This window comes from Manacus vitellinus, unplaced genomic scaffold (genome assembly GCF_001715985.3).
Source record: "Manacus vitellinus isolate BGI_N305 unplaced genomic scaffold, ASM171598v3 scaffold_4_pilon, whole genome shotgun sequence".
NCBI lineage: Eukaryota > Metazoa > Chordata > Aves > Passeriformes > Pipridae > Manacus > Manacus vitellinus.
In genome coordinates, this window is record NW_021940604.1 from 11,597,291 (window position 1) to 11,623,419 (window position 26,129).

The 26,129-nt window shown below is 37.7% G+C and overlaps 1 protein-coding gene across 6 annotated transcripts in view; it reads right to left on the reverse strand.

Moving 5' to 3' along the window:
• EYA4 (EYA transcriptional coactivator and phosphatase 4) overlaps positions 1–26,129 on the reverse strand; it is a 150,649-nt gene that overhangs the window by 116,613 nt on the left and 7,907 nt on the right. For all 6 annotated transcript variants that reach the window (XR_001921368.1, XR_001921367.1, XR_001921366.1 and 3 more), the window contains exon 2: positions 13,877–13,978. Coding sequence is in view for 1 of the 6 variants with exons in the window: in XM_018078007.1 (XP_017933496.1) it covers positions 13,877–13,909 (33 nt within the window). In the remaining 5 variants the exon portion in view is untranslated. The remainder of the gene's footprint in view (positions 1–13,876; positions 13,979–26,129) is intronic.

The following is a 26,129-nucleotide window of genomic DNA, read 5'->3' on the forward strand; positions in this document are numbered from 1 at the left end:
TTTCCTGGTCAGGGAACTCCTCCGGGCAGATGGAGCTTGTCAGCCCTGTAAGGCCATCCATCTAAGAGAAGGTCCCTCTAAACAAACCTACATCCTGAGGACCTCACTGCCACCGTCTGAGCTCGCTCGGCCCCGGCAGATGAACCTTAGGATTAAAGGGTGGGCTCAGTTCAGCACACACTGTGTCTCACCTAAAAAATCCACTGCACAGGCTTGAAGGGTAATGACCTTTCCCAAATCTTCGTTCGCAAAGACTGGCCATGAATGAATGAATGATAATACACATTTCCTGCTCACTGTAATTATTTGTTTTGCTCATATTCAAAGCATGTAAGGGCTTAGTTGTTTATCCATAGTTATAAAAAGAGGGGATTGTACTTTTAAATAAAATTTAAGTCTTTAGAATACTCAAATATTGTCAAAATTCAAATGCTTGGTTCATAATGAGGGCAGAAAATGGATGTCATGGTCTACAGGAATTATACTATAAATATCTTGGTAGTAAAACTGATGATGGATGTTTTTCAAAATGTACTGACTGGAGACAGGATCCAGGATATGCAGGCATACAATGAGTCTACTAATGAACCTTAGACTGCTATTCATCATAAGCTAGATCTTTGAAAATGTTTATCTTCTCTCAAAAAGATTTATTCAAATACATTTCAAAGAAAGTGATCTTTTACCAAATGAAGAAAACAAGGAAATACACAACATTCCTACTAGCCTAAATGCATTACTAAAGCAATTCAATTTTTTCTTCTATGTACATGACTTTATTCTCTTAAGGTATATGAGGATAGAAAAGACAGTTGGCTGGAGTAGATTCAGTATTTCCCACACTTTCTTAATATATCAACTACAACAGAACTCTTTAATGCTAATTGTGCCATGATGATTTCTATTTATCTGCACAGAAGAGGCACAGCTTTGCTACACATCTCATGTATGGGTAGTAAGTAGAGAAAACGCAGCAGTAATCTCGTGTTCTAGTACATTTTACCATTAAAATAGTGTGTATTAGTATTCTCTTAGTTGCTTTTTTCAAGCAACTAAGAGAAGTACAAAAAGCACAAAAAAATTGAAGGATGGTTACAAGCCCACATGACATTCACCCAGTTACATATTCTTTCACTGAAAAACAGTGCCAAATACTACACATGTACAATACCATTACTATACTTTTAAAAATAAAATTCACTTTTTATTAATACAGAATAATCCTGTCTGCTTCAGAAATGCAAGAATGATTTATTCCATCATTTTCTTTCCTTCTGGAAGGCAGTTACAGTTTCTCCTAATCTCTAAGATGAATCTTCTCTCCATTTCCCCCTTTAATCTGACATCATTAATTTTCTGCCTTACAGAGCATTATAACCTCACAGTATGTACTGTATGATGTCACACAGGAAGCCCTGGGAATAAAACCAAGTTCCAGTGGAGCTCAAACTCACAAACATACCTTAACTTGGCCTTGGGTAAATCACTCATTGGGTTTCTCTAATTTCAGTAGAGGCATTTTCTTCTAGAAAAGTGGAAAAAATCACACATGCAAACTTACCAGGTGACATTACTAACAATTATAGATAAGAAGACAGCCTAAGTCTTTTCCCCTGAACTGGACAGAGCTTACTGTAGACCAAGTGGAAGACAATGGCAGAAACATTTTTAGTCTTCACATGACAATAATCCCTCTATCTAGCCAAATGTAAAGGCCTCATCTTTGCAGCAGTAATTATAATAGAGACAATATTACCACAGAGGTCTTCATCACCATCATAAAACTCCCTTATTTACACAGATTTACAAACAAGCCTTTGCTGCCTACTTTGCACTGTGGCATCTGCTAAAGGCCAGTTTCCAAATCCAGATTTCAAGGGTAACTATTTACACTCCCCTGAGAGAGAACAGTCTTATAAACTACGAGAAAAGATAGGGAAAAACTCCAACATAAAATAAAGCAGCAGGAGATTTTCTCTGCATAATGTAACATGACTGTGCCTCTAATAAGCTTCAAGACTTTCATAATGGTCTGATTGTCTGGGACACAATTTTTTTTAAGATTAAGCTCAAAAGCCACTACTGAGTCACAGCAGAATAGCAGGGACTAATTCTCCCACTCTCTCCCAGCAACCAGTAGTAAAGGATAAGTGAATACTGGGAACTAAGTTAGCTCTAAACATCAGCCGATGTTCCACGAACCTCCCCTAGATGACATTCATTTCATTTTTCAAGTAATACATAGTCATGGCACTTCAATGTTTTGCTACAGCAGAAGCACACAGAAGTATAAAAGATGAAAAGTAAACACAATGGTTTAGTAAAACCAACAGCGCCCAGGAGCCATGTCTGTATTATTCCCCCCAGCAGGTAGAGTTGCCGCATTTCACTTTTTTACATTACTGTATATACTTAGTCAAAGCATCCTCACAGTGGTCATTTACAGCAGCAAGTATAATTTCTGAGCACTGCAAAGCACTCAGCTGAAAATTTCAGATGTTTTGAAATACTACAGTGTTACTAGTTAGGCACTGCATCATGGACTCACTAAAGGCCTCAAGAATGTCCCTTGAGACTACTGGAAGTCAGAGGACAGCTAGTTGGTCAGCTCCCGCTCTTAGCCACGTGAATTTCTGCAACCCGTGATTTTAAAGAAGGCACGCTCCAGCCCTTTTACAACCATCTGGCATTCTTCCTCTTCGTCACACATCATGTTAGGTGAAACCAGACAGAAAAGAATACAGCACTGCCCGCAGTATAACTAGTTATTTGTTAGCTCCTTACTATTACAGGTAATCTTACTGAATTTTGCAGAATGATTTGCAGATCCACAATCAGGTCATATCTGCAGTACTGACTATATTATTGCAAGATCAGTTTTAAATGGAACTAAATTTAGACATAGAATTTTACAGAGGTCTTTTTGACCTGCACAGTAGGCTCTTCATAAACATGAGAAATTCATTCATCCATTAAGGAACATGTGGTACAAGTTTGCTGACCGTTAGAGCCTGGGTTTTATCATTATATATTTTAGCATGAAGACCACAAGAAGATTTCCTTATCTGACAAAATATACAATTTCCCATACACCACAAAAGATGAAAGTAGCAATCAGCACAATCCAAACATACTTCTTTTTTCTCCTGTCTTTTTTAAGTGTTCACATAAGCATTTTGGACAGTAGCTCTGCTTGATACCCTACTGTTAGGCTTTAAACAACTGGTGAATTTTACAGCTGCATGGCACAGAAATAACTATGTTGGAATCAGGCTCTATACATGAATTCAGTTTTTATAGACATAACCATCAACTGGTGAACCACAGCTGCAGTGGTACAGAATTTTTGAAATGCCAATATTCTAAGTCTTCTTTCATCAACACACAGGTATTTAGGTAAAAATATAAAGCAGATCTATGGACTACCAGCTGCAAATAAGACACTTCTTGCAACCCAATTGTATTTGGTAGGATATCCTGTTAGGCAATCATTCAGTCTTATTTATCACAGCTCGACACTAGAACTTTCAAACAGAACTCTTACATCATTAATGTCCAAAACAGAAGATAAGCAACAGCAAAAGAAAAGCAGCTGAACTGTACCATTATTATTGCAATACATATGCTTTCACAGGCATATTGTAAAATACAGCTTAAATTACATGAATGGAGAAATTTTCAGTAAATAGTTCAGAATAAGGTTATCAAAAATGCTAGATAATTTCATCCTGTTTAATTAAAAATTAGATATTATTTCAACCTGGAAAGTTCAGGTCAATGTTGACTCTTCATATGTCTGCTTTCGCCAAAATTAAGTACTACTGAACTGTAGAACTAACAAGAATTGAAGAATTTATGAACGATCAACCAATGATGTATTACATTAACTGCCCTTGGTTCTACAAAGACTATTTCCTGTACTTCTAATTTCAATTTGAAGTTATTTTCAGACTAAATCTAGTATCTTGCAAGAATAATGTAAAATTCTTCCTCAATTAATTAAACTCTGATTCCTTCACTTAGAAGCAAGTTATGCATGAAACTCAATTTGGTATCAGCTCCTTGAAAGCCTAAAATTTTCACTTGTGATGCCCTAAAGAGTATGGTTTAAATTGTCATTTACTACATTTATTAATAAATACGCAAATGCATTCTATTTGAAATAACAAACTGATGATATGAGGGCCCTTGTACCTTCAAAGCAACAGGATGAGGGGATAATATAAGTTTCATTTTTATGAAAATTCTAGATGCAAGTGCCACATTACAGAGGTTACAGGTTAATCATTAGTTTTACACTGAAGTGCTAAAAACCCATGAAAATTCATTATCAAAGGTGTTTAACTTGGACAATGAATTTGAGAACATTACAGACAAGCAGTTAGATAACAGGATAATCTGTGATGAACAGCAGGATGTCTGGATGTCTGTAGCCCATCAAAGCTCTAGCACTACTACAACAAGCACTACAACTACATGGAAGAAAAAGTACATAGAGAAAGAAATAAACAAATATACAGCCCTTAAGATTATTTAGCATAAGCTGAATACGTGAATGTGCTGATGACTTGAGTTTAGTCTGTGTAACTAATCTCTTGAAAAGCAGATAATAGATACGTAATGGAAGATGATAACTGGTAGCTCAGTGTGTGTACTAGAAACAGAAACCGTAGTTGAGTTTAAGCTCCTGAACATAAGTTGCACAGAAGATCTGACTGACTGTACACAGCATTCACTCTTTCTGTGTGCCACACTTCCCTGAGAACAGAGGCTCCAGTGTCTAACGCAGTGAAGGTTTGAGTGAATCCGGTTCATGAAATAAGTGAGATTAAAAGCATCCTGGAACGGCCCACGGCAGCCAACAGGCAAGCAAGTGAAGCTTGGATGCCCATAATGCATCAGGGTCCCTCAAGGCCAATACCTGCCAGGCTGTTTATGGAAGTGCATTTAACAGTGGTTGAAGTTAAACAGAGGATACCAAGATAACTAAGTCTGTTAAGTATAGAACACATTGCTCCCTCTGATGGTAAAACCCACTGAATGATAGAAATACTCCACAGATTTCATTACAGAATTATTTTAATTTCACCGTTTCAAAAATTGTCATGCTATCGAGTTTATTTCATATCTGAAAGAAAACAAGCTGATAAGGAGAAGAGGAAATTACAGCCTATTCCACTCAAGCAAATGCCTGAACTGCTGGGAAGCGACATGATGCACTCAAGGCACAGGTTGCTGGAAGAATTTTTAACAGCAGAGTAAGAATCTTTGAATGGGCGGAAAAAAAACAAGCAGAGGTTTTTCTAACTGTTCGAGAGCCACTATGAGGATCACCATAAGGTCTTTCTCACACTTAATTCTATCTGGGCTGGTAAATGCACAAATCCTATTTCCTCAGAGTCAGTAAAAAGAATCCCTGGAAAACTGTTAAAGCATAGATTATTCACTGCTGTTTTCTGAACTACAACCGTAGTTTGACTTTTTAATAGAAGGAATTTATTATCTACACTGCCATGTCCAGCAACATGAGGTTCCCAAGCTGTGGGTGTTTACTACATAAATCCCAAATAAACTCAGGTGTCAGCCCAATGCATTTCACTACAAGCTGCTAGTAGTCCCACAGGGAAGGTGACTGCGTGACAAACTGAAACTTGAAAACCTGTGTCATTTTTTAACAGCATTGCTAACTGAGATAAGAAAAATATTCTTTTTCATTACAGAAATAAGTGATGTTTGCTTTAGCTCCTTCTCTGGTATACTTTGACTGAATCACATAAAGAAAAATTTCATGTGGTCCAGGACCAAAGACTAAAAATTTAAAGCCAAATATGGTTTCACAGAAACAGGAACAACCAAAGATCTGCACTATAAAAGACATTTTTTTCATGACAGAAATCCCATTAATCACTACTTCCAGTACCAAAAAAAAATTAAAAATCAGGGTCAGTTAAATTTTATTCCTTTGCAGTAAACATATACAGAAAAAGAAAGGGAGAGATATCATAAACTAGGTGTGCTGTCACATTTAAGAAAAGGTTTGTTCAGTCAGCTCCGGTCTTGGTTGAAACAACCTAGATGTTGCCTCTGTAACAGTAACACTCCAGCACAAAACTCTAAGTCTCTCAGCTGCAGCAAGGCTACCTTATATTTGGGTTGGTGGAACCTCTTTGATTAAAGCACGACCTCTGCTAAAGTCCAAGTGCTGATAGGAGGTAAAGGATGTTACAGTGAAAGTATTCTCATCTATCATTAGGGGTTGCCTAATGATGACGAACCAATCTTGCAACAAATTATTTCATTAATTAAGAAAGAAAGAAAGAAAGAAAGAATCAACATGAGTTTCACATTGTTTCTTCAATGGGATCCTCTGGGATAAATTCTGCTTCAAGTTATGGCAGAACTATTTTCATTCACTGTAGCCATAATATTTCAATGCTTTTAACTTTTACTCCTTTACATTGCTAAAAATTTAACCGAATGTAAGAGGACAAGGATGTGACTGTGGTTTAATGGATCTGCATGTGCTCAGTGTGTTTAAGACATACTTTATAAAATATGAAATAGATTTTTCATCTAGTGTAATTTTATTATTTAAAAATTATTTAACACTTTTGTCTGTCATTCTTCTCTTTTTTAATACAAGTTGACTTGCAAGTCAGCCACTTGGATACTGAGGTAGAGCTCAGAGAAAAGTGCTATAAGGAGAAGAAAGAAACCATGACTGTTATATGATGCTGAATAAATATTAGCCATAGCTGCAAATCATTCAGAAGTATTTGCTAATAAAATATTTCTGAAATTATTGCTTTTATTTTGTACTGTATTTCCAAGTCCTTTCCAGAAAAGTATTTAAGCACATGCCTAACTTAAAGCACATGAGAAATCCCATTGATTTTAGTGGGCTTAATCATATCCCTTAAGTCCCACACATTCTTCAGCACATTGCTGCATCTGGACTTTTTACAATTATCAAATGAGTATAACCCAAATATATGTTCAGTGTAATCCATGCTTTTCATGTGAAAATGTACACAGTCATTTAATAGGCATGAAGACACTAGGCTTTTAGCCTTACAAAATGAAAAGGCTAGAGAAAATTAATAAACTTTCATACTGTCCAATATTTTGTGTGCATTACAAAACTCCAACCCCTTCTTACTGAAGAGGAAACTACTTCTGGACATGCTAACTTCACCTGGACACTGTAAAAACAGAAGCCTAAGCTGATGTATGATCACTCTCCTAAATAAACTATTGTATTTTCATTTTGCATTCACAGATAGGACTGACATAGACATCTTTGGAAATGTTGTGAGTAATTCTAAGTTAAAATACAATATTGAAATAAACTAAAAATACAGTACTTATAAATTTGGCATTTTAAATGTTTGAAAAAGCATCATATCTTACAAGAAAAATTTATCTGCAGAGCTTGGAATGTGTCTGTCAGACTCTGGTGTTTTAACAGAAAGAAGTACCATTTACAGAGAGAGGTAATACTTTTATTAGACTGACTCATATGTTCCAAGTCTTATGTGTACACGCATATATAAAAACCTTTTCTAAAGTGAACAGGTTCCTGTTGAAGATTCAAAGAAGGTCTAAGTTGGCCCAGTTGCAGGCCTTGAAAAGTTTTTTGCACCTGCAAATTTTTTCCCTTATTTTTTCTAATGGTATTATCAGTTTTAATATAGAAGTCACCTCTGATACCCATATAGCAGCAGAGCTATAACATCACTAGTAATAAAGAATTTTGTGCTCCAGAAACCCCAGAGCCCCCTGTGCAGAAGATGGTATATCTACCTTGAGGGAAGTTCACCTTGCCTATGGCAGTAGCAATTTTCCAAGTAGTTTTATCCCTAAAATTCTAGTCTGGGACCTCTCTGGAGCCAAGAATACCAATCACAACAACTATATAGATGCTATGCGTCAGTCCTTGTCAGCATTCCAAGGACAGTACGTGACAGCAGAACACTTTCTTTTATTGGTTTTCCTTGTTATTAAATACAGCCCATACAATGCCTTTCCATTTAAACTTCTGAAACCGACTTGGTAACATCTTCCAGCAGACAAGTGGAGTGCTGAACCAGAGGAGACGTGACTGTGACAATGACAGGAACATTTCTGTTTGTTTGCCAACCCCTCTTTTCATCTCATCTTGCAACGTTAGAAGCCATGGATATCATTCTTGGGTGAATATTTAGGAGATTGCCTACTTAGCTTTTAAATAAAGAGCTTTCAAATCATAATTTTAATTAATTCAGGGGAAAAATTACACATATGCCAACACTGGAGATTGTACCTTTGACCAATACCAAATTATTTCTCCAATGATATGCAATTCATACAAAACACAAATCAGTTCAGTTTATTCTGCATGTCAAAATGCATTATGTGCTTCTGAGTGTTGTCTCATTTAGTCTATCCCATTTGGTAAACTGGAGAAATAAAATATATATACAACCACTAATGCAGTTTGGAAAAAGCAGCTTCAAATTTAGCACTGGTAGATTATTGTACAGAAATGACAGAATGCTGAAGTAATAGAGGGCAAAGCAATTAGAAAAAAACAGTATGTGTTCACAGAGGTTGTTATGCCATATATAAAGGTCTTGCAGCTGAGAGAGAACAACAGTGATGTTCTACCTCAAATTCTTACTAGATGGGAGACTAGGAATTATGATATTACACTTTATTCTTGATCGACTGTAATTCAAAATGGCTGATAATTTTGGATCCTCTATGGCAAGCCTCTGTGTCAGTTACTGTGTCTATAGAAAGGAGGTAATAAAATACCTAAGCAACTCTCAAAAATGCTCTGAAATACACCTTTGAAAAGACATGCTGGTTTTCTATTACTTTCTATTACAGCTGACTTCAAGTTATGGAATTTTTCTTCAATGATTCATTCCAATTAAAAACAAGTAATCATTTGTTAAGGAAACTTTTTTCTTTTTCTTATTAAACCTGTAATTTTTTCACTTACTGATATTACTGATACAGTTCTCTGCTTTTATAAGTAAAATATTTGTGCATACTGCCAGCACCTCAGAAGCTACTCTAGTTAACTTCCAGAGATCTCTTTCAACCAGCATTGCTAATATGACAAGATTAATTGCCTGTAATATTCCAAGTCTTACAGATATTGATATGACAGAGATATGAACCATAACATGCTATGCTGTGATACAGAACAATTAAACAGAACATTTAAAATTCAGTTAAAAAGTTTGAACTAATTTTCATTTCATTGAAATGAGCTTCAGCTGAAGTTCCTGGGGTGCAAGCAAGCTGCCCACCCCGGACGGGGGTAAGATTAAATGCTGCAAGTACAGTGCTTGTGTGACAGAGAAGTAGCTACAGCTGAAAACTGATCTGCAAAGGGATCACATCTGACAGCTTCACACATTAAAACAAAACGAAAATGGACAAACACTGTCTGAAAAGGTTGCCAGGGATTGTCCAGCTCCAAGTGGGCCATAAATACAAGTAACAGATATAACAGTCTGCATAATCTGATAAAAAACAAACAACTTACCCAGGGCACAATGGGGATGATTGTCCAAACGTCAGAAAAATGAAAACCTGTTCATTCAGGTTTAGCCTCACATCTGCTAGTGTCCTGTCCTACAGCACTGCAATCTATTGTTTAATTCTAGGTTAAAATGAAGTAATCTAAATATGCACGCTGTTATATAAAAGGGCCAGGGGATGAAATTACACCAGTTTCTAATAAGGCCCTTTGAAATCCTAAACTAGCAAGTTAGCAGCCAAATTCTTTTTCTCCTACTAATAGAGATTGAACAGCAAGTGACGACTAGAAGAGAATAAAATAAGACTGTAAAACTGTAGTTCTCAAGATCCTGTATGTGTTTGCTATACCAAGGCACATGAGAGGACTATTTTGGTGCTAAACATTTACCATTTTATTAGCCATCTCCAAGACCAGTCTTAAAAAGCTTTTGTCTCCCTACTGCTAGATTGTTCATAAATACAAGATCTGCAAAATTTCCTTCTCTCTCATTTCAAAACTAAGTAGAAGAACTTTTAACATGCATCTTTTGATAAAAAAGTATTTCTAGTTAGCATTTAGAAAAAAAATTGGCTTTTTTTGAAGGAAGCAATAATAGTAAAATAAAATGTGATGTATTTTCTTATACCTTCTACTTTTTTTTAATGTAGTGTGCATAAAGTCTATGGTATACACAGTTATGAAAACTTTGTTTCTACCTAGCTACATCTGCCCATGTAAAACAGATATATGTGGTTTAAAGTATTCTTTTACTTGCTAAATAGCAGCCTGCACTTAGTAACAGACCTCTCACCAGAATATGAACAGGACCATTTGGTTATTTTCTTCTGTCTGTGAAATATCTCTCTTACTGTTTTCTTCTTTTTCAGTATGAATGAAAACTGAGCTTTCCTATCAATGAAAAGAAAATTTCCTTCTTATGCATGGTCATACAAGTATATTCTGCATCTGAACTGGAAAGAAAAAGAGAGTTGTGAGATTTTTAGGACACGCACCCACCCCAGAAGTACAGTACCACAATAGTACGACCCCGACCACTCCATGCCAGCTGCAAGGATCTTCTGGATCTCAGCTGCACCTGAAGGATCCCAGCTCTGCTCTGTGTCAGCTAGTAGCTTGAATTATTTTCCCACTGATCTTTAAAATAGAGCTATTTACCTATGCAGTTGTGAGTAAAGACAAGAAAACCAAAGTATAATAAACCAAAGTATAATAAACTCTATTCTGACTCTTTTGGTCACTGTACGAGTTAGTTTAAGGCTTGATTCCACCACCTCTGCCACATGGGAAAAGGTGAAGGAAAGGGAGAACATCAGTTTTCTGGGTATAGAGGCTCTACAGTACAATTAGGCAAGTAGACTGACTTCTGGTCAGCCAGAAGCATAACAATTTAAAACATAGCAGAAGCAAGGAATTTATCAGAAACAAAACCAGGAAAAATAAATAAATTAATGACATAATGCATTAAGTGGTATATATAATGCATCTACTCAAGCTGGCATTTCAGAAAACAGCAGCTGCTCAATTCAGTCAAACACAATTCTTTAGAGGCTCAGAGAACAGAGGTGTACTTAGATATCTGAAGTAACATGTGGCCATCCCGTCACTGCCCTGAGACAAAAGGGTAAGAGTTTATTTCTCATATAGCTACAGGGATGCTGAGATATACTTTCAGGATAGGAATCATAGAACAATTCATTTCCTATTAGTGCATTTTAAAAGAACAGAAGACAGAGTAAACAGCAAAAACTTGCATTAAAATAATAATAGTGATCTCAAACTTACGGAGAAGTCAGAATAAAAGCTACAAAACTGTATATCATGCTGCAGGAGGATGATATACTTGCAGAAATTAGCAGAAGTTCCTCTTTTTTAAGGTAATTAAATTTAAAAATTAACCTGGTTCACTGTACAAAGTAAGTATGCCTGGCCTCCTTTCCCAAGGGTGAAAGACTCTTTAACAGAATGCCCAGGGAAATGAATTCAATAAAGTATATCTCTATTCAAAAAACCTCAACTGTCCATCAAACGTACCATCCAACAGCAAGCACCTTCTCACCTATCCCACTTGCAGAGAAACGCAGTCTTTCAAGTAACCAAGGACTAGACTATTTGAGGCAAGGTGCCAGCACAAGTTTGAGCACAGATCTTACATTCATGCTTATTCACATAATCTAATACACTACATCCTTATGCTCCATGACTTTTCATTATCTGAATCTTATGCACTTAGCTCCCTAAGAGGAATACTGAAGCTGGAATGAAGTACTTATCCTCCCCGAACATGTCGAAAACCAGAAATTCTGCCTGATAAACACAAACTGCCAAGAGCTACCCAGTAACCATTAACCAGTACAAAACACTACAGCTACACTTCAAGCAGAAGACTTGAAGGATTTATATCTGATACCTTCCTAGAGCCTAAACCACCAAAGCCTCATCTTGAGAATGCCCCCTTCTACCTGGAACCTCTAGTCCACAGACGCGCCCTGTGGCTTTTAAGGAACTAAGCCAGAAACACTATTTTCTCTTTTAAAAATTGGGTGCAAGAGGAGTTTAACCACGATATAATAGCAAAACAGCTTCTGAAGTTGGGAAATTAAGGGTCAGTGCCTGCTCTAGGCAGATAGGCCTCACAGCACAATTCCTTCTCCCAGGACAGTGCCCAACATCTTGGCGAGATCTTAAGTCTCAGTATACACCTGGATGAAGGGAGTGATGAAGTGGCTCTCCCATCCATTACCCTGAATTTCTGTCACTGTTAGCGAAGAGTAAGAAGAATAAACTTGTCTTGAATCACAATTTTCTGTGACACTAACAATAGTATAAAGCCAGAAGATCCTGCCTCCATATGTAACACAGCACAGATTTCACCTCAACTTCTAATCTGCAAGACTGTTTTCATGCATTATCATAAAGATATGTAGTAATTATGAGAAATACTACAGAAATTATACTATGATGAGGTAGTAAAATAGCTACTAAAATATGCATTTATCAGGCATCCAGTGCTGCAAAAACATTTAAACTACTATGAAAAGACATTTTTGCACTAAGCTAAACTGGCTCATCTACTTCTTATTAATAACTGCACCATATATACTCCACAGAACAATTGTTTCACAGACTGCAAGACATGAACTTCTGCCCAATCTTTTATGACCTTTATAAAACTTTATTAAATTATGAAGCCATGTAGCTTTTACATGCTCTAAAACAATTTAAATATGTGCAGCTGTCCCAAGTAGTGCCACCATGGGGACTTACAATACCGTTAAGACTTTCCAGTTCTGTACCACTTAAAATCAGCAATAAAACTCTAGTCCAAGATAAAGTCTCAGATAGGAGCTATCCAGTCAGGAGCAAAGTACTCCTTATGAAAGATAATTACTGACATTTTAGAAATACATGCAGGTTTTCCCACTTCCTTGAACTTGTGTTACCCATAAAAGTCTCTGTTATAAAAAATATATATTAAAACTAATTTATTACATAGATAACCTCTTTCAGCATATCAGAAATAGAAATAAGAAATCCCTTTGTTGATCTTTAGTACATTAAGTCCAAGCTGAGACTTGTAGGGATCACGGTACTTGCAAAATGTGCCCCTACTGTGACCAGTAAGAAACATTAAGAAATTAAGATACTAAAACCAAAGCCAATACTGTGGATGGCAAGCCCAGATAACTTTAAATTTGCTTGGAGCCTACTGTCTCCTCAGAACCACAGTCTGGCAGTAAGGAAGTCTGGAGACCACATCCTTAATGGAAAGGAGAAATAAGAAAGGAAAAAGGAGAAGAAATGTCCACCCCATTTCTCACAGATCTGTCATCAATGACAAGGAGAATCTCTCTCTGACATGAAACAGAACGATACACTGCCAATTCTCTCAATTCCCTTGAAGTCCAAGAGAATCCTGAAACAATTAATATATGTCGTCTGCCACAGTCTGACCATCTGAAGTATCTTGTTTGTGATTTTGGTAACTCTTGCTTTGGCAAAACTGACAGATCACTATGGATATACATTTTGATGCAATTATTTGAACAAGGCATAGCACTGTGTAAGTTCATAACATTTTATTTTTCCCCTATACCTTTATTGTATCCCTCCAACAATTCTAGTTCTGCAAAATCCTATATAGCAGTGATCTTGTACCTTTCAACAGGTAAAAAAGATTAAAACCACTTATTTAATGTATGAAGTAAGACAAGGTTTCAAACTAAAAGCTCAGAACCTTTCTGCAGATCTTACTATCATTTTCAAATCCCAAGTCCCTTCACACAACTTGTACAGAGTTCAATTTATTCCACTCCATCCATGTTTATCAACATTTGTACTCACTGACTGTTCACTTAGATCCTGAGAGTCTTCCATTGAGGTTATTCGCGTTTCTTTTCCTCCACGAGCAGAAATTATCTTCCCTTTAATTTACAGCTCAGTAGTCTAAATAAAAAAGAAGATAAAAAATTGACACCTTAGTCTAGGGTCCTCATTTCTAAGGCAAATCTGCAATAAACAAACCCCCTAACTGAGGTTGTGGTTTCACTAAAATCTTCAGTGAAGTTCTCATTGATTTATATGAAGACTAATTTCATGTAAAGTGCTTCAACACCTTGAGTATTATTTTGGGAATTATCTAAAATACACAAACAGAAACAGGAAATTTTCTTTGACTTCTGCAAGACAAAAAATAGTTATGAAAGCAAACCAACAAACCAAAATGTTGAATACAGGCAGTTGTTTAAGTAGACAATCAATTATAAGCCTTGGGAGAACATATTAGAAAAAGAGTTATAGAACAGAAGTGCTTAACACATTTAATGATAAACTCTTAGTCATTAAGTGTCTGGCAGAAAAAAAAGTCATTATGCAATCATCAGCATGAAGTCCCCTCTCTGAGGTTCATTGAATTCCTTTAGGATTAAATAAAGTACACAAAGCGGTTTATAACAAGCAGGTCCCTACAAAGTGCTAAATAACAGAAATTACCCTAATTGTCTGCTATGTCTATGACTTCTCTAATAGCGTGAGTCACTCTCATCAAATACTGAGCTCCTCAGTAGGAAAATCCTAAGAGTTCTGCCCATGTATCATTAGGTTAACCTTAACTATAAAGCCACACAATTGTATTACGATCTCCATTCTCAGAAAAGATCTATTTTGGAGTTATGCAAATTTGCATCATTTAGAACAAAAAAAAAGTGCCAGGGATATTTCATATATGCAATAATCATTATAGTATTAATCAAAGTTAATGTTACATTCAAAAGAAAAAATAAATAACCATATGTAAACACATACATTATGGAACCCAAACATCCTGGATTTGCTTATCAACATTACCTGGATTTGTTTATCAACAAGGCACACAAGAAACCATTACCTGGAAGTATACCCAATAACATAAACATATTATGGACCTCTGTTATATTCTGACCAGCAAGCACTTATACATTGTGCTACCTCCACCCTGCATAAATGCAACCACTATTTTTCTGAGGTTAAACAAAGTACAGCTCTATTGGCACAGGCACAACATTTGAAAGGAACCAGAGCTATGGAATATACATGAAACAAGCCATAGCACCTACATATTCTCACCCGCAGTCCTGCGCTGCCCTGTGAATACCCGCTCTCTTAATCTCAAGTGCCACTTACGTGACATACCTCCATTTACTCCCCAAAACATAACTCTAAAAAATTCATTGGTTTTGCATCAGATATTTTCCAGAACACACACAAATGCACAGCCCCAAACTACTTTCCTTTCAGTCTCACCTGGATTTTTCCTTCCCCCAAACTAAATCTTCCTGTCTTCCCTCTTGTCTAAGTTTCTAAATTATTTTCATTCAGATTTCATTAATTTTTGCCATGATGTTACATAAGGAAAAGACCAATTGCAAGAAAATAATGTTGCATGTATTTTACCATATCATAGAGCTATAAATAATTCCTGTTTTTTCAGTGTCCTCTTAGTTTCAGAGGGATGCAAGACATAAATGTCTTCACCTGTGATGCCTTCACCCAAACTGTAACCACTTCCCATCAATGTTTTTGATCAATGTGGAACCCACACTCTTGTATTTGTAAAATCTTCTTCAGCCTTTGTTCAATTTAAGACAAAAGGAGAATTGAAAGGCTTCTTTAAAACACCCACTGTAGACAAATTTCAGAAAGGAACCTACTAAGAACAGTGGGTATTTTAAGAGAAAACAGCTTTACATGGCATTGCCTGCAGCAGTCCCTGTCAAAGGAAGAAATCCAAACACAGAGTTGAATTTTTATAACCAATACCAAAATGTTGCATCAATAACTTAAATATAAAATCTAGTCTAATTTAAAGTTTGAAGTATATGCATGTTATTGCATTGTCAGATTGTCTGCAGAAATAAACAGTGAAAATACAAAACTCAGAACAATTTGACTAACACTGACTGAAAAGTCAGTACCTGCCTTGCATTCAAACAGTAAATGCTCCAATTCTGTCACTCAACCACTGAAGGTGACAGATCACTCACTTCCTGTGTAAAACTCAACTATAACTCAACTACAGAGCCATACCATAACAGACAGACCCATATTAGTGTTTCTTTTCTTATTGATCATGACCTTAACCAAAGCACACTGAAATCAACAGATGGATGCCACATTCTTCCTTAAAAAACAAAGTGTATTGATATCTTAAATACACCCTGATGACATAAATCCAACAGTTTTCCTATTAAGGACTGCCAATGACTCACCCACAGTATGTGTTGTGTCCCAAAATTCAGGTGGATGTATTCACTGGAATGCATCATTAAATATGCCACTTGTATGCCACCTTCTAAAAAAGACTAGCCTTCAACAGTTTCCAATGTTACTTTACTGAATTGCAAGACAAAGACAAACTTTTTTTAATCTTAGCAGAAACACACAATGTGTTAAATATATCCTTTGCATGAACATGCTAAATTATACAGTTTCCAGAGCACTGTTGTTCATCTTCATGCTGCATCAAAATTCAAATGCTCTTATTGGAAATTCAGCTTTTTAAAATAAAATTCAGCATTAATATTTTATCAGCATTATTCTACCTATCAACAGCTAAATCCTGCTACATTTTGAGCCCAGTTAAAGCAGCTGATTATAACCAACTGCTAACCCAAAGATTTTTATAATGGCAGTTATGCCAACTGCACTTAGACCAAATCCTTTAGGGTTTAGTTTCATAAATTTGTAAAAGAGAAAAACCATTAGAGAAGTCAGTGATTTAAATAAGACCAACATTACTCCCTAATAAAGATATAAAATTAAAGGATAATAGTAACCTCGTGCTGTTTTATGAGGCAATAATCCAGTTACCAATTCAACCTTGTAGTTTATTCCATCAAGAGAACCAGATTAAAAACAGAGGGAGGAAGGGCACTCTTATCCCTATTATATTGCAAGTGTTTCTAACTGGCTTTAAATATTTTTAAAATTGTTGTTAAAAGTCTTAAATACACAGACAAGCCAGAATAAAGAAAAATGCCTGTTTCTCTTCTTGATACAGTCCTTGCAGATGTGGCTTTAAAACTGATGAAGTGTTTTATGCTCCCAGATAAAAATTTTACCTTTCTAAGAAATGTCTTAATTAGGAGGATTCTTGAGTTTCCTCAACAACAAATGCATTAAATCTAATTTTTTATTTATTTATTTTTATCTGGGGGAATAAAACACTTCATCAAATTTAAACTGCAACTTCCAGGACTTGACCATGAGGAGAAACATGTGTTTCCTCTCAGAGATACACCCATAAGTTAAAGAAAATAAAAAGCTACTTGAGGATCTGCTGCCTTCTGCTTTATAAATGACTGAAAGTGTAATACAGCAAGGACCTGATCTCCCTTTGCAATGATTTCTTCAGAAAATTAGGATTCCAACAAATAAACAGGCGACTGATGTAATGTCACTTTCTATGGGATGTCTATTGTGATCCAGTGCCACAACTTCCACAAGCTCAAGACAGAATGTGAAGCTTGGGGACTCACACATAAAAAACAGCCTTAAAGCACTTGACGCTTCTCAAAAGTATTTCAGAGCCTGCTTCAGGCCCTCCAGCCAGCCAGATGAAGAGATGGAACTCCAAGAAGAATCCATCATCTGGAGTTTGACCATCAGCCAAAAAGTTTTCCCCATTTTACTTCAACCTAAAAACTTGGGAAGAAAGTCCTTTCTTTGTCCAGTAGGAATCGGTCTTCTTAAACGAAATTCTGGGCAAGGGAGGATGGTCCTCAGTTTCTACCACAACAATTTTTTGCACATGATAATCCCCTTGCGCACATTGTCAAGTTCTTTTTATTCTGATTTATCTGAAGAACACATATTTTTACTGAGGTTATATCATGTGATGCTCCCTAGTTCTACTGAGGTAATATCATGTAATGTTCTGGCAGTATGGTTCAGAAGTTGTGGGATCTTACTCAAATTTACTACATTGTTTTATACATTTTGAAACGTGTTGGCAAGAAGCCTAGTGGAGAAAAAGAAAGGATGCTCCTGTGGTTAAAACAATTCACTCAGCCATGAAGAAGAACTCACTTCTGTCACAGCCACAGGTTGAGAGTCAAAATGTTAAGTGAGAAGTGGTCACAAATAGAGCAATTTCTCGTTTTCTAGTGCTCTACTTCAGAAATCTGTAATAGTACTAGTAGTTAGTGCTTATAGCTGCAACTGAATGTATGCAGGACATGCAGCAGTAAGGTGCCAGCTAGTGAAGACAGGCTCCAGGGTTTGAACTCCCACAGCCTCAGGCAAGTCTCTCTGGGTTTGCACCATTTCTACAGATCATTCAAGTAGTGTGAAGCGCATTTGAAGCATTGTGAAAGGTTATAGAAGGCAGATAACGAGAAAATTAATTGCTTTAGAATCAGTGCAATATAATAGTGCATATACATTACAATCTCACTAAATTAGATTATTTTGTGCTAGTTGTTTTCCAGGAAACTCATTTCTTTGAAGAAACAGGAGAGAGGGTACATGTAGTAAAAAACAGGCACTGCCTAACATTCAGTAATTTCTTACGTAGGAAAACATCCTTCTAGTTGTCTGCATGCATATCACATCATCTTGTGAAAAAAAAAAAATACAACCTAAATTAAAAGAAAAGGAAACCAAATGCTGATTTATTAGAATTTCAACTTAGCCTGTATCTACAGTACAAAACTGTATTTTGGACAGTAAAACATACCACTTTATCAGTCCCTAATACTATCATATTTGAAAAAGAAAGAACCATGCCCCAGATGAGAAAGGAGATTGATGTGCTTTATAATCTAGTTTTCTTCAAAACTCAAGTAAAAATATTAGCAGGCAAATTGATAAGAAAAATGTGCTAATTTAACACTTTTACAATGAGTGTTTACAATAGGCCACCTGATCAGGAGGAGAAAGTTGATGAGGCTTTCTATGGGCAACTGAAAATACTCACAGTCATAGGCCCTGGTTATTCTGGGGGACTTCAACCACCCTGGTATTTGATGCAGGGACAACATGGCCTGGCATACACAGTCCAGGAAGTTCCTGCAGATTATTGAAGATAACTTTTTGATGCAAGTGATGGAGGATCCAACAAGGAAAGATGTAAAGGTTGAGGGCAGCCTTGGCTGTAGCGACCATGAGATGGTGGAATTCAGGATCCTGCCCAGGGAAAGAAAACAGTAAGCAGGACTAGAATCCTAAACATCCAGAGAGCAGGCCTCTTTAGGGACCTGCTTAGAGGAATGCCATGGGACAGGGTTCTAGAAGAGAAGGCAGTCCAAGAGAGCTGGTCATTAGCACCACTTTCTCCAATCTCAAGACCAGTGTATGCCCCATGATGAAGAAATGAGGCAAAGCATGCAGGAAACCAGTATGGATAAGCAGAGAGGTCCTAGAAAATCTCAAACTCAAGGAAGAATTTAAAGGATGTGGAAAAAGGGACAGGCTACATGGAAGGACTGCAGGAACATCGTCAGAGTATGCAGAGATGCAATGAGGAAGGCCAAGACTCACTTGGAATTAAGTCTGGCAAAGGACATCAAGGACTACAAGAAGGGCTTCTACAAGTATATCAGCAGCAAAAGGAAGATTAGGGAAAATACGAGGCTGCTGCTAAACCAGATGGGTATCTGTAGCAGTAAACCTGCATTATATGGGAAAACTCTGGTTTAAACATGCTTCAAAATGGCTTTTTGTAGTCTCTTTGCTAACTCACGCTTTCTTCTTCCCAAGACCCCCCATGACAAGTGTTATCCCATGCAGGAATGTCCTGGGAAGATGTCCTGAGGTGTTCTCATTGGACCTTGTTAACCCCTTCCTGTGATTGGGTGTTCCTGTAAGCCCCTTGAGACTTCTAATTGGTTACTCTGTGAGTCCTTCTAACCCTATAAATGTAACATCCCAACAATAAACTCTCTCTTGCCTCCTCTCCGTGCCGGTGTGCTGTCTCTGTGCCTGCCATGAGACCTCGTGGGTGGAGGGAGGGGAGAGCACCTCTCCCCTCTAGGCTCAGGACCTGAAGAAACCCCTGGTGCTGGAGTTCCCTTTCCCTATCCACCTCAAGCCGTCAGAAATGGTTCCTCAGATGGAAATGGAACTAGAACTGGGCCGCCCCAAACCACGGGGGGAAAGGGATCCAGCGGTATCCTGGTAATGGAAGACACAGAGAAGGTAGAATTACTGAATGCCTTCTTTGCCTCAGTCTTCACTGCTGAGGTCAGCCCTCAGGAATCCCAGACCTCTGAGGTAAGAGAAAAAGGTTGGAGAAACGAAGGCTTCCTCCTGGTAGTAGAGGGTTGGGTTAGAGATTGGCTAGGCAGACTTAACACCCAAATCTATGGGCCCTGACAGGATGCACCCATGAGTGGTGAAGGAGCTGGTAGATGATGTTGCTCTGCCGCTCTCCATCATCTTTGAAAAATCATGGAGAAGGGGAGAGGTGCCTGATGACTAGCAGAAGGCCAACGTTACTCCCACCTTCAAAAAAGGGCAAGAAGGAAGACCTGGGAAACTACCAGCCAGTTAGCCTTACCTCCATCCCTGGAAAGGTGATGGAACAGGTCATTCTGGAAGTCATCAACAAGTGATCAGCAGGGGTTCACCAAGGGGAAATCATGCTTGACTAATCTGATAGACTTCTGTGATGACATGGCAGGATGGGTCAACGAGGGGAGAGCAGTGGATCTTTACTGTTATCTACCCTGACTTCAGCAAGGCTTTCGACACTGTCTCCCATAACACTTTCATAGTTGAACTCAGATGAAAGGACAAGAGGTGGATCAAGAACTGGCTGAATGGCAGAGCTCAGAGGGTCGTGATGAGCAGAGCAGAATCCTGTTGGAGGCCTGTAGTCAGCAGTGTTCCCCAGGGTTCAATACTGAATCCAGTCTTATTCAACTTGTTTGTCAATGACCCGGATGAAGGGATAGAATGCACACTCAGCAAGTTTGCTGATGACACGAAATTGGAAGGAGTGGCTGCTACACCTGAAGGCTGTGCTGCCATTCAGTGGGAACTTGATAGGATGGGAAATTGGGCAGAGAAACCTAATGAGGTTCAATAAAGGCAAGTGTAGGGAACTGCACCTGGGGAGGAATAACCCCAAGTACCAGTACAGCTGATCTACTAGAGAACAGTTCTGCTGAGGACCTGGGAGTATTGGTGGATTACAAGTTGACCATGAGCCAGCAGTGTGCCCTTGTGGCCAGGAGGGCCAATAGTATCCTCAGGTGCATTAGGAAGAGTGTGGCCAGCAGATTGAGGCAGGTGATCCTCCCTCTCTACTTGGCCCTAGTGAGGCCCCATCTGGAATAGTGTGTCCAGTTCTGGGCTCCTCAGCACAAGAAAGACAAGGAACTACTGGAGAAGGTCCAGAGGAGGGCCACAAAGGTGATTAGGGGTCTAGAGCATCTCTCTTATTAGGAGAGACTAAGGGAGCTAGGACTGTTTACTCTGGGGAAGACTGAGAAGGGGCCTCATCAACGCATATAAATATCTCAAAGGCAGGTGTCAAAAGGATGGTGCCAGACTCTTCTTGGTGGTGCCTAGTGACAGGACAAGGAGCAATGGCCATAAACTAAAACACAAGGGGTTATACTTCCACATGAGGAAGAAATTCTTTACCTTGAGGATGGCAGAACACTGGAACAGGCTGCCAGGGAGGTCATGGAGTCTGCCTCTCTGGAGACATTCAAAACCACCTGATGTGTTCCTATGTAACCTGCTCTAGGTGACCCTGTCTTGGCAGGGCATTGGACTGGATGTCCAGAGGCCCCTTCCAATCCCAGTAATTCTGTGATTCTGTGAAAATAAGCAAAATTATAATCTTAGGGCTTTCTAAAAGCTGGAGATCACTGTCCATGCTTTGGCAGAAAAAGAAGATGTCAGCTTTCTTATGCTGTAAGGCAGAATGAAAACTTGTCTCTCATCATAATCTCAGAAAAGCAATTGCTTGATATATATCTAATTTTAGAACTAATTTATATGTATTTATGTTAAATAATTTTTAGCTTTGTTTGCTTTGGTGTTTTATCTTATACAAGTGCTATGTTTTCTTGAAAGGGGTGTCAACACTAATAAAAACAATTCTTTAGTGGAAAAGCAGTAAGAAATATTATTATATATAGCTAACTTGAAGGGAGAGCAAATGACTAACACATTTTAAATACCATGAACAGTTAAGAAGTCAAACAAAGCCATCCTGACAGTATGACCTAGTCAGAGACAACACCCATCACACATATACAGTTCTGGGCTCATATAGATTCCTTTTACCTTCTCCCTCCCCTGAAAAATTACACATCTATAACCAGGACATAATTTTATTATTTCTATTTTCTTTTCTGAGCATGTGAATTCATGTCAGACATTAAATACAGTAATCAAAATGGACATGATTCATCCCACCAAACTATAATACACTGAAAACTGCTCAAAATTTACATTAAATAGTTGGCTTTCATGCAAGTCGCTTTGTTACACACAGTCTTGCAAATTCTGTATGGTCTTTAGCGAATGTTTGTATAATTGTCAGTTTAGTGCAGTTTGCTTCCTTGAACTGATTTTCCTGGAGAACAGCATTGCTTGTGTGGTATCTGTGGAGATTTTATCCAAGAAAAATTAAGGTGTTATTCCCTCTCTGCATCAGACACTTCTAACTTAGAAACAGGTCACACCAACACAAAACCATTTGGTGCCAGTCAAAAGCAGGCATCAAGACAAAAAAGCAGAGCAACGCAGACCATGAGGTCCCTGCAACACTTAGGTACGTAAATCAGGTAAGAAACAGAAAAAGTCTATGACAAGAGATCTGCCTGCTGTCCTACTATCATCATACAACAAAACAAGTGGGAAAAGAGCAAAATAGAAAGACTTCCTGGCAAACAACTGCAAGCACTGTATCTCACAGAGTTTAGGTAAAATAACACTTTGGTGCAGCATTCATCTCTTGTGAAACTGGGTAACAACTTTACAGGTACCCAAATATGAGTAAAAGTGACTGCTCTACTCTTCCTACGACTTCCATCCCACACCTGTGCAACAAATAAGAAGGATTACTTTCAGAATTTCAGAATATAGAATTATAAACTCGGCAATATCTCCCTTATCCTAACATTGCACAATATACCATGAAATTGTTGAGATTGAAACCAGAGCTGGAAATCCACTGATGCTTGGGGGCTTCCCAACTGTGAGAGACTTCTGCATTCATGTTTAGATAAGGCACATAGACCTCTTCTGTCTCATTCTGGATTAATCAATTACCGATTATTCCAGATACAAATAAATAAAACAAATGCTAAGACCGTTTCTGGCCTGGATTTGTACACAAATCTAATCTAGAATCCCACTGTGTTCCCCTGAAAATAAGGAGAAATTGATTTGCAAAAAAATTAAACACAGTGTTTTCAAACCCACAAAGCCTATATAATCCTTACCAAAATGAAGAATGCTTCCCAGGGGAAAAAACACCAACAAACAAGTAATGTAAAGATGCTACTAGCTGGTCGTTTCAATGCTTTGAACAACTAGATTTTTTAGGGGAAAAGATTTGGGTTTTTACTATGAAGTATATTTTGGTTAATTTTTGAGACAATTTCCTTCCCTTTTGTTGTAGAAAATAGCTGTAAACAAACCAAATAAAATACTTCAGTCCTTTATAAAGAAGCCATTGAAAACAGAAAGAAAAAGGCTATACTTGGTTAGCCAGAATATTTAAAGAGACACTGCAGACTTGAAAATATTTTCCCTCCCCCAAAAGCAGATCCTCTATGTAAAAGCAAACTGCAGCTTTACAAGGCTGTAAAAAATAACTCAAAGAATCCAAGCACATGATATCACGAAAGCCATGACAGCCTATCTACACATCCTATTTGTTTTAAAAAGTCATGCCATAGCTTGAAAAATGTATTCAACAGCATGAGTATGCAGTGATAGCTACTGAAGAAGTTCAAATACTCGCTAGGATTCCTAGAAACATCCTGATGAAGGAGGAAGTGTGCAGTCTGCCCATCCTTTTTAGTTGTCAGCGTCATTGCCCAGCAGCTGCCATTCCTGTTACTGCAAGTGTTTCTCTTACAGTTCTTTAATGGAACATTTTGAAATGTCAGAAAAAAATAGAAAAGTAAAGTCACCAAAAAGAAACATGGGTACTTTGGTTATTGTTTGGTAGAAGAAATGCAATGTTTTTCTTAACTAAAGTTGACAATAGCCCCTAAATGTTGCATTCGAGACAGTGTTCCTTTATCATTCCATGAACAATGGAAAACAAAAAGTGTTAATGCAGAATTGTCCCAGAATACGGAACTCCTGCTGGTGCCAGCATGCAGCTCAGGTGGTTTCTGACAGAACAGAATGACAATTATTACTCATCAAGCCTAAAAATGCTGCACCACAGCCATCAAGTTAAACTGAAACCATCAGAACACAATGAATGAAAAGTAGAAAATTTTCTATGTATCGCCTTTGTCCAGCACAAAGAAAATGCTAAGCCCCATACCAGATGTGCTGTATAGTCTACATGTTTATGCTGTTGATCCTCACATGAGCTGTCTGCACTCATTGCAGTTCCTGGCTCATCAGCAGTCCCCACAGGAGATGGAAATGTCATGAAATCCATCGAACAGCTCACCATCCTACAGGAGAGTCTCTTTTACTATGAGCCAGAAGCAAATGTGCCACACAAAGTAATTGTGAAAAACAGGTATTCTCAGATTTTAATTATAACAATTGCTTTGACAATAGATTCTTTACCATATTTTCCTTCCCCCATTTACATATTTACTAGCTGTGATCAAACTATGCAACATTCTCCTTTGGTAAACTAAAATTTGTTCATCCCCTGGAAGACACATTTTCCAATTGTTTAATTACTCCTCTGGTCTTATATCTGGAACTTCTCCAATTTTTCAAGCTTCCTTTCTAAGGCTAAGGAAGGGTACAGCTTTGCAGTAGTAGCTGCACCCACACCATCTACATAGGTAAAGTAACCTCTCTTACTCTGCAGAGTACTTTGTTTAAATTACTACTCCTTTTTTGCCTACGATACCATCATGATCATTTGCTATGGCCTCCAGTTGTTGGGGTTTTTTAAATAAACTGCTGGCTTGTAGTGAAGCACATACTGTTTGCTTGCTCTCAGTTTGTTCAATGAGCCAGAGTACTCTTAGCAATCTGCTCTCTTCATTATTTACCAATCCCTCAGTCTTTGTAGTAGCAGTACTGTAGGCATTGCAGTCTAGCAACAGAAGTACAAGGAAGTTTGTAAGAAGAAAAATCTCTTTTATTAGGTCAGCAATTGTTCTAATCAAGGGTATTACTTCTTGTAGCACTTACTAATCTTTCTGTCACAGGTAAAATAACAACTAGGTTTTGATTTGATGACTAGCCCCTGAAAAAAACTCTTTGTAATAGCATTCTCTTTAAAGACTTGTTAAAAAGTATTTGTGAAATCTATACTTTAATTTGCTGTTTAATCCATTTCACTTATGCCAAGTTGATTTTGTATCCTTCAAGTTTATTAATCAAAAAATCATGTCAACTCAAAACCCTTACAGAACTTTATTACATCACTACACTTATCTTTGGAAATCAAACTTGTACTCACATCAAAAATAATATCCCTGGTTTGGCATGCTTCAGTGTTCATAAACCCGTGATGCAGTATAGTATGCATATTTCAGTGTTATATGGGAACAACATAAAAAAAGGCATTTGGAATGTGATAGCATGTAAGTTAATACTTTGTGACAGTAGAGGCTAATAAAAAATACAGATGCCATAAATTAAGCACTTGTCTACAGTGACAGCTAAGTAATGGCCACTTCTGAGAAATTATTACACTTCTTTCCCCAGGAATAGTGGTAAAAGAATACAGCCTGTCACGAGCGCTGCAGCCCTTGGTAGTGACATTCTACCTCTAGTGAGGTTATGCTCTGCCTGTCCCCTGCAAGCCCAGCTTTTGGACAGCAGTGCAAAGATCCGGAAAAGTTCTGTCATCTGGTATCGTGTCTGAACTCCTGCCTTCCTCTGAGAAAATCATAGCTGTCCCATCCAAAGCCTCCAATACTTTCCCTGTTGTTTTAACCTGCACCTA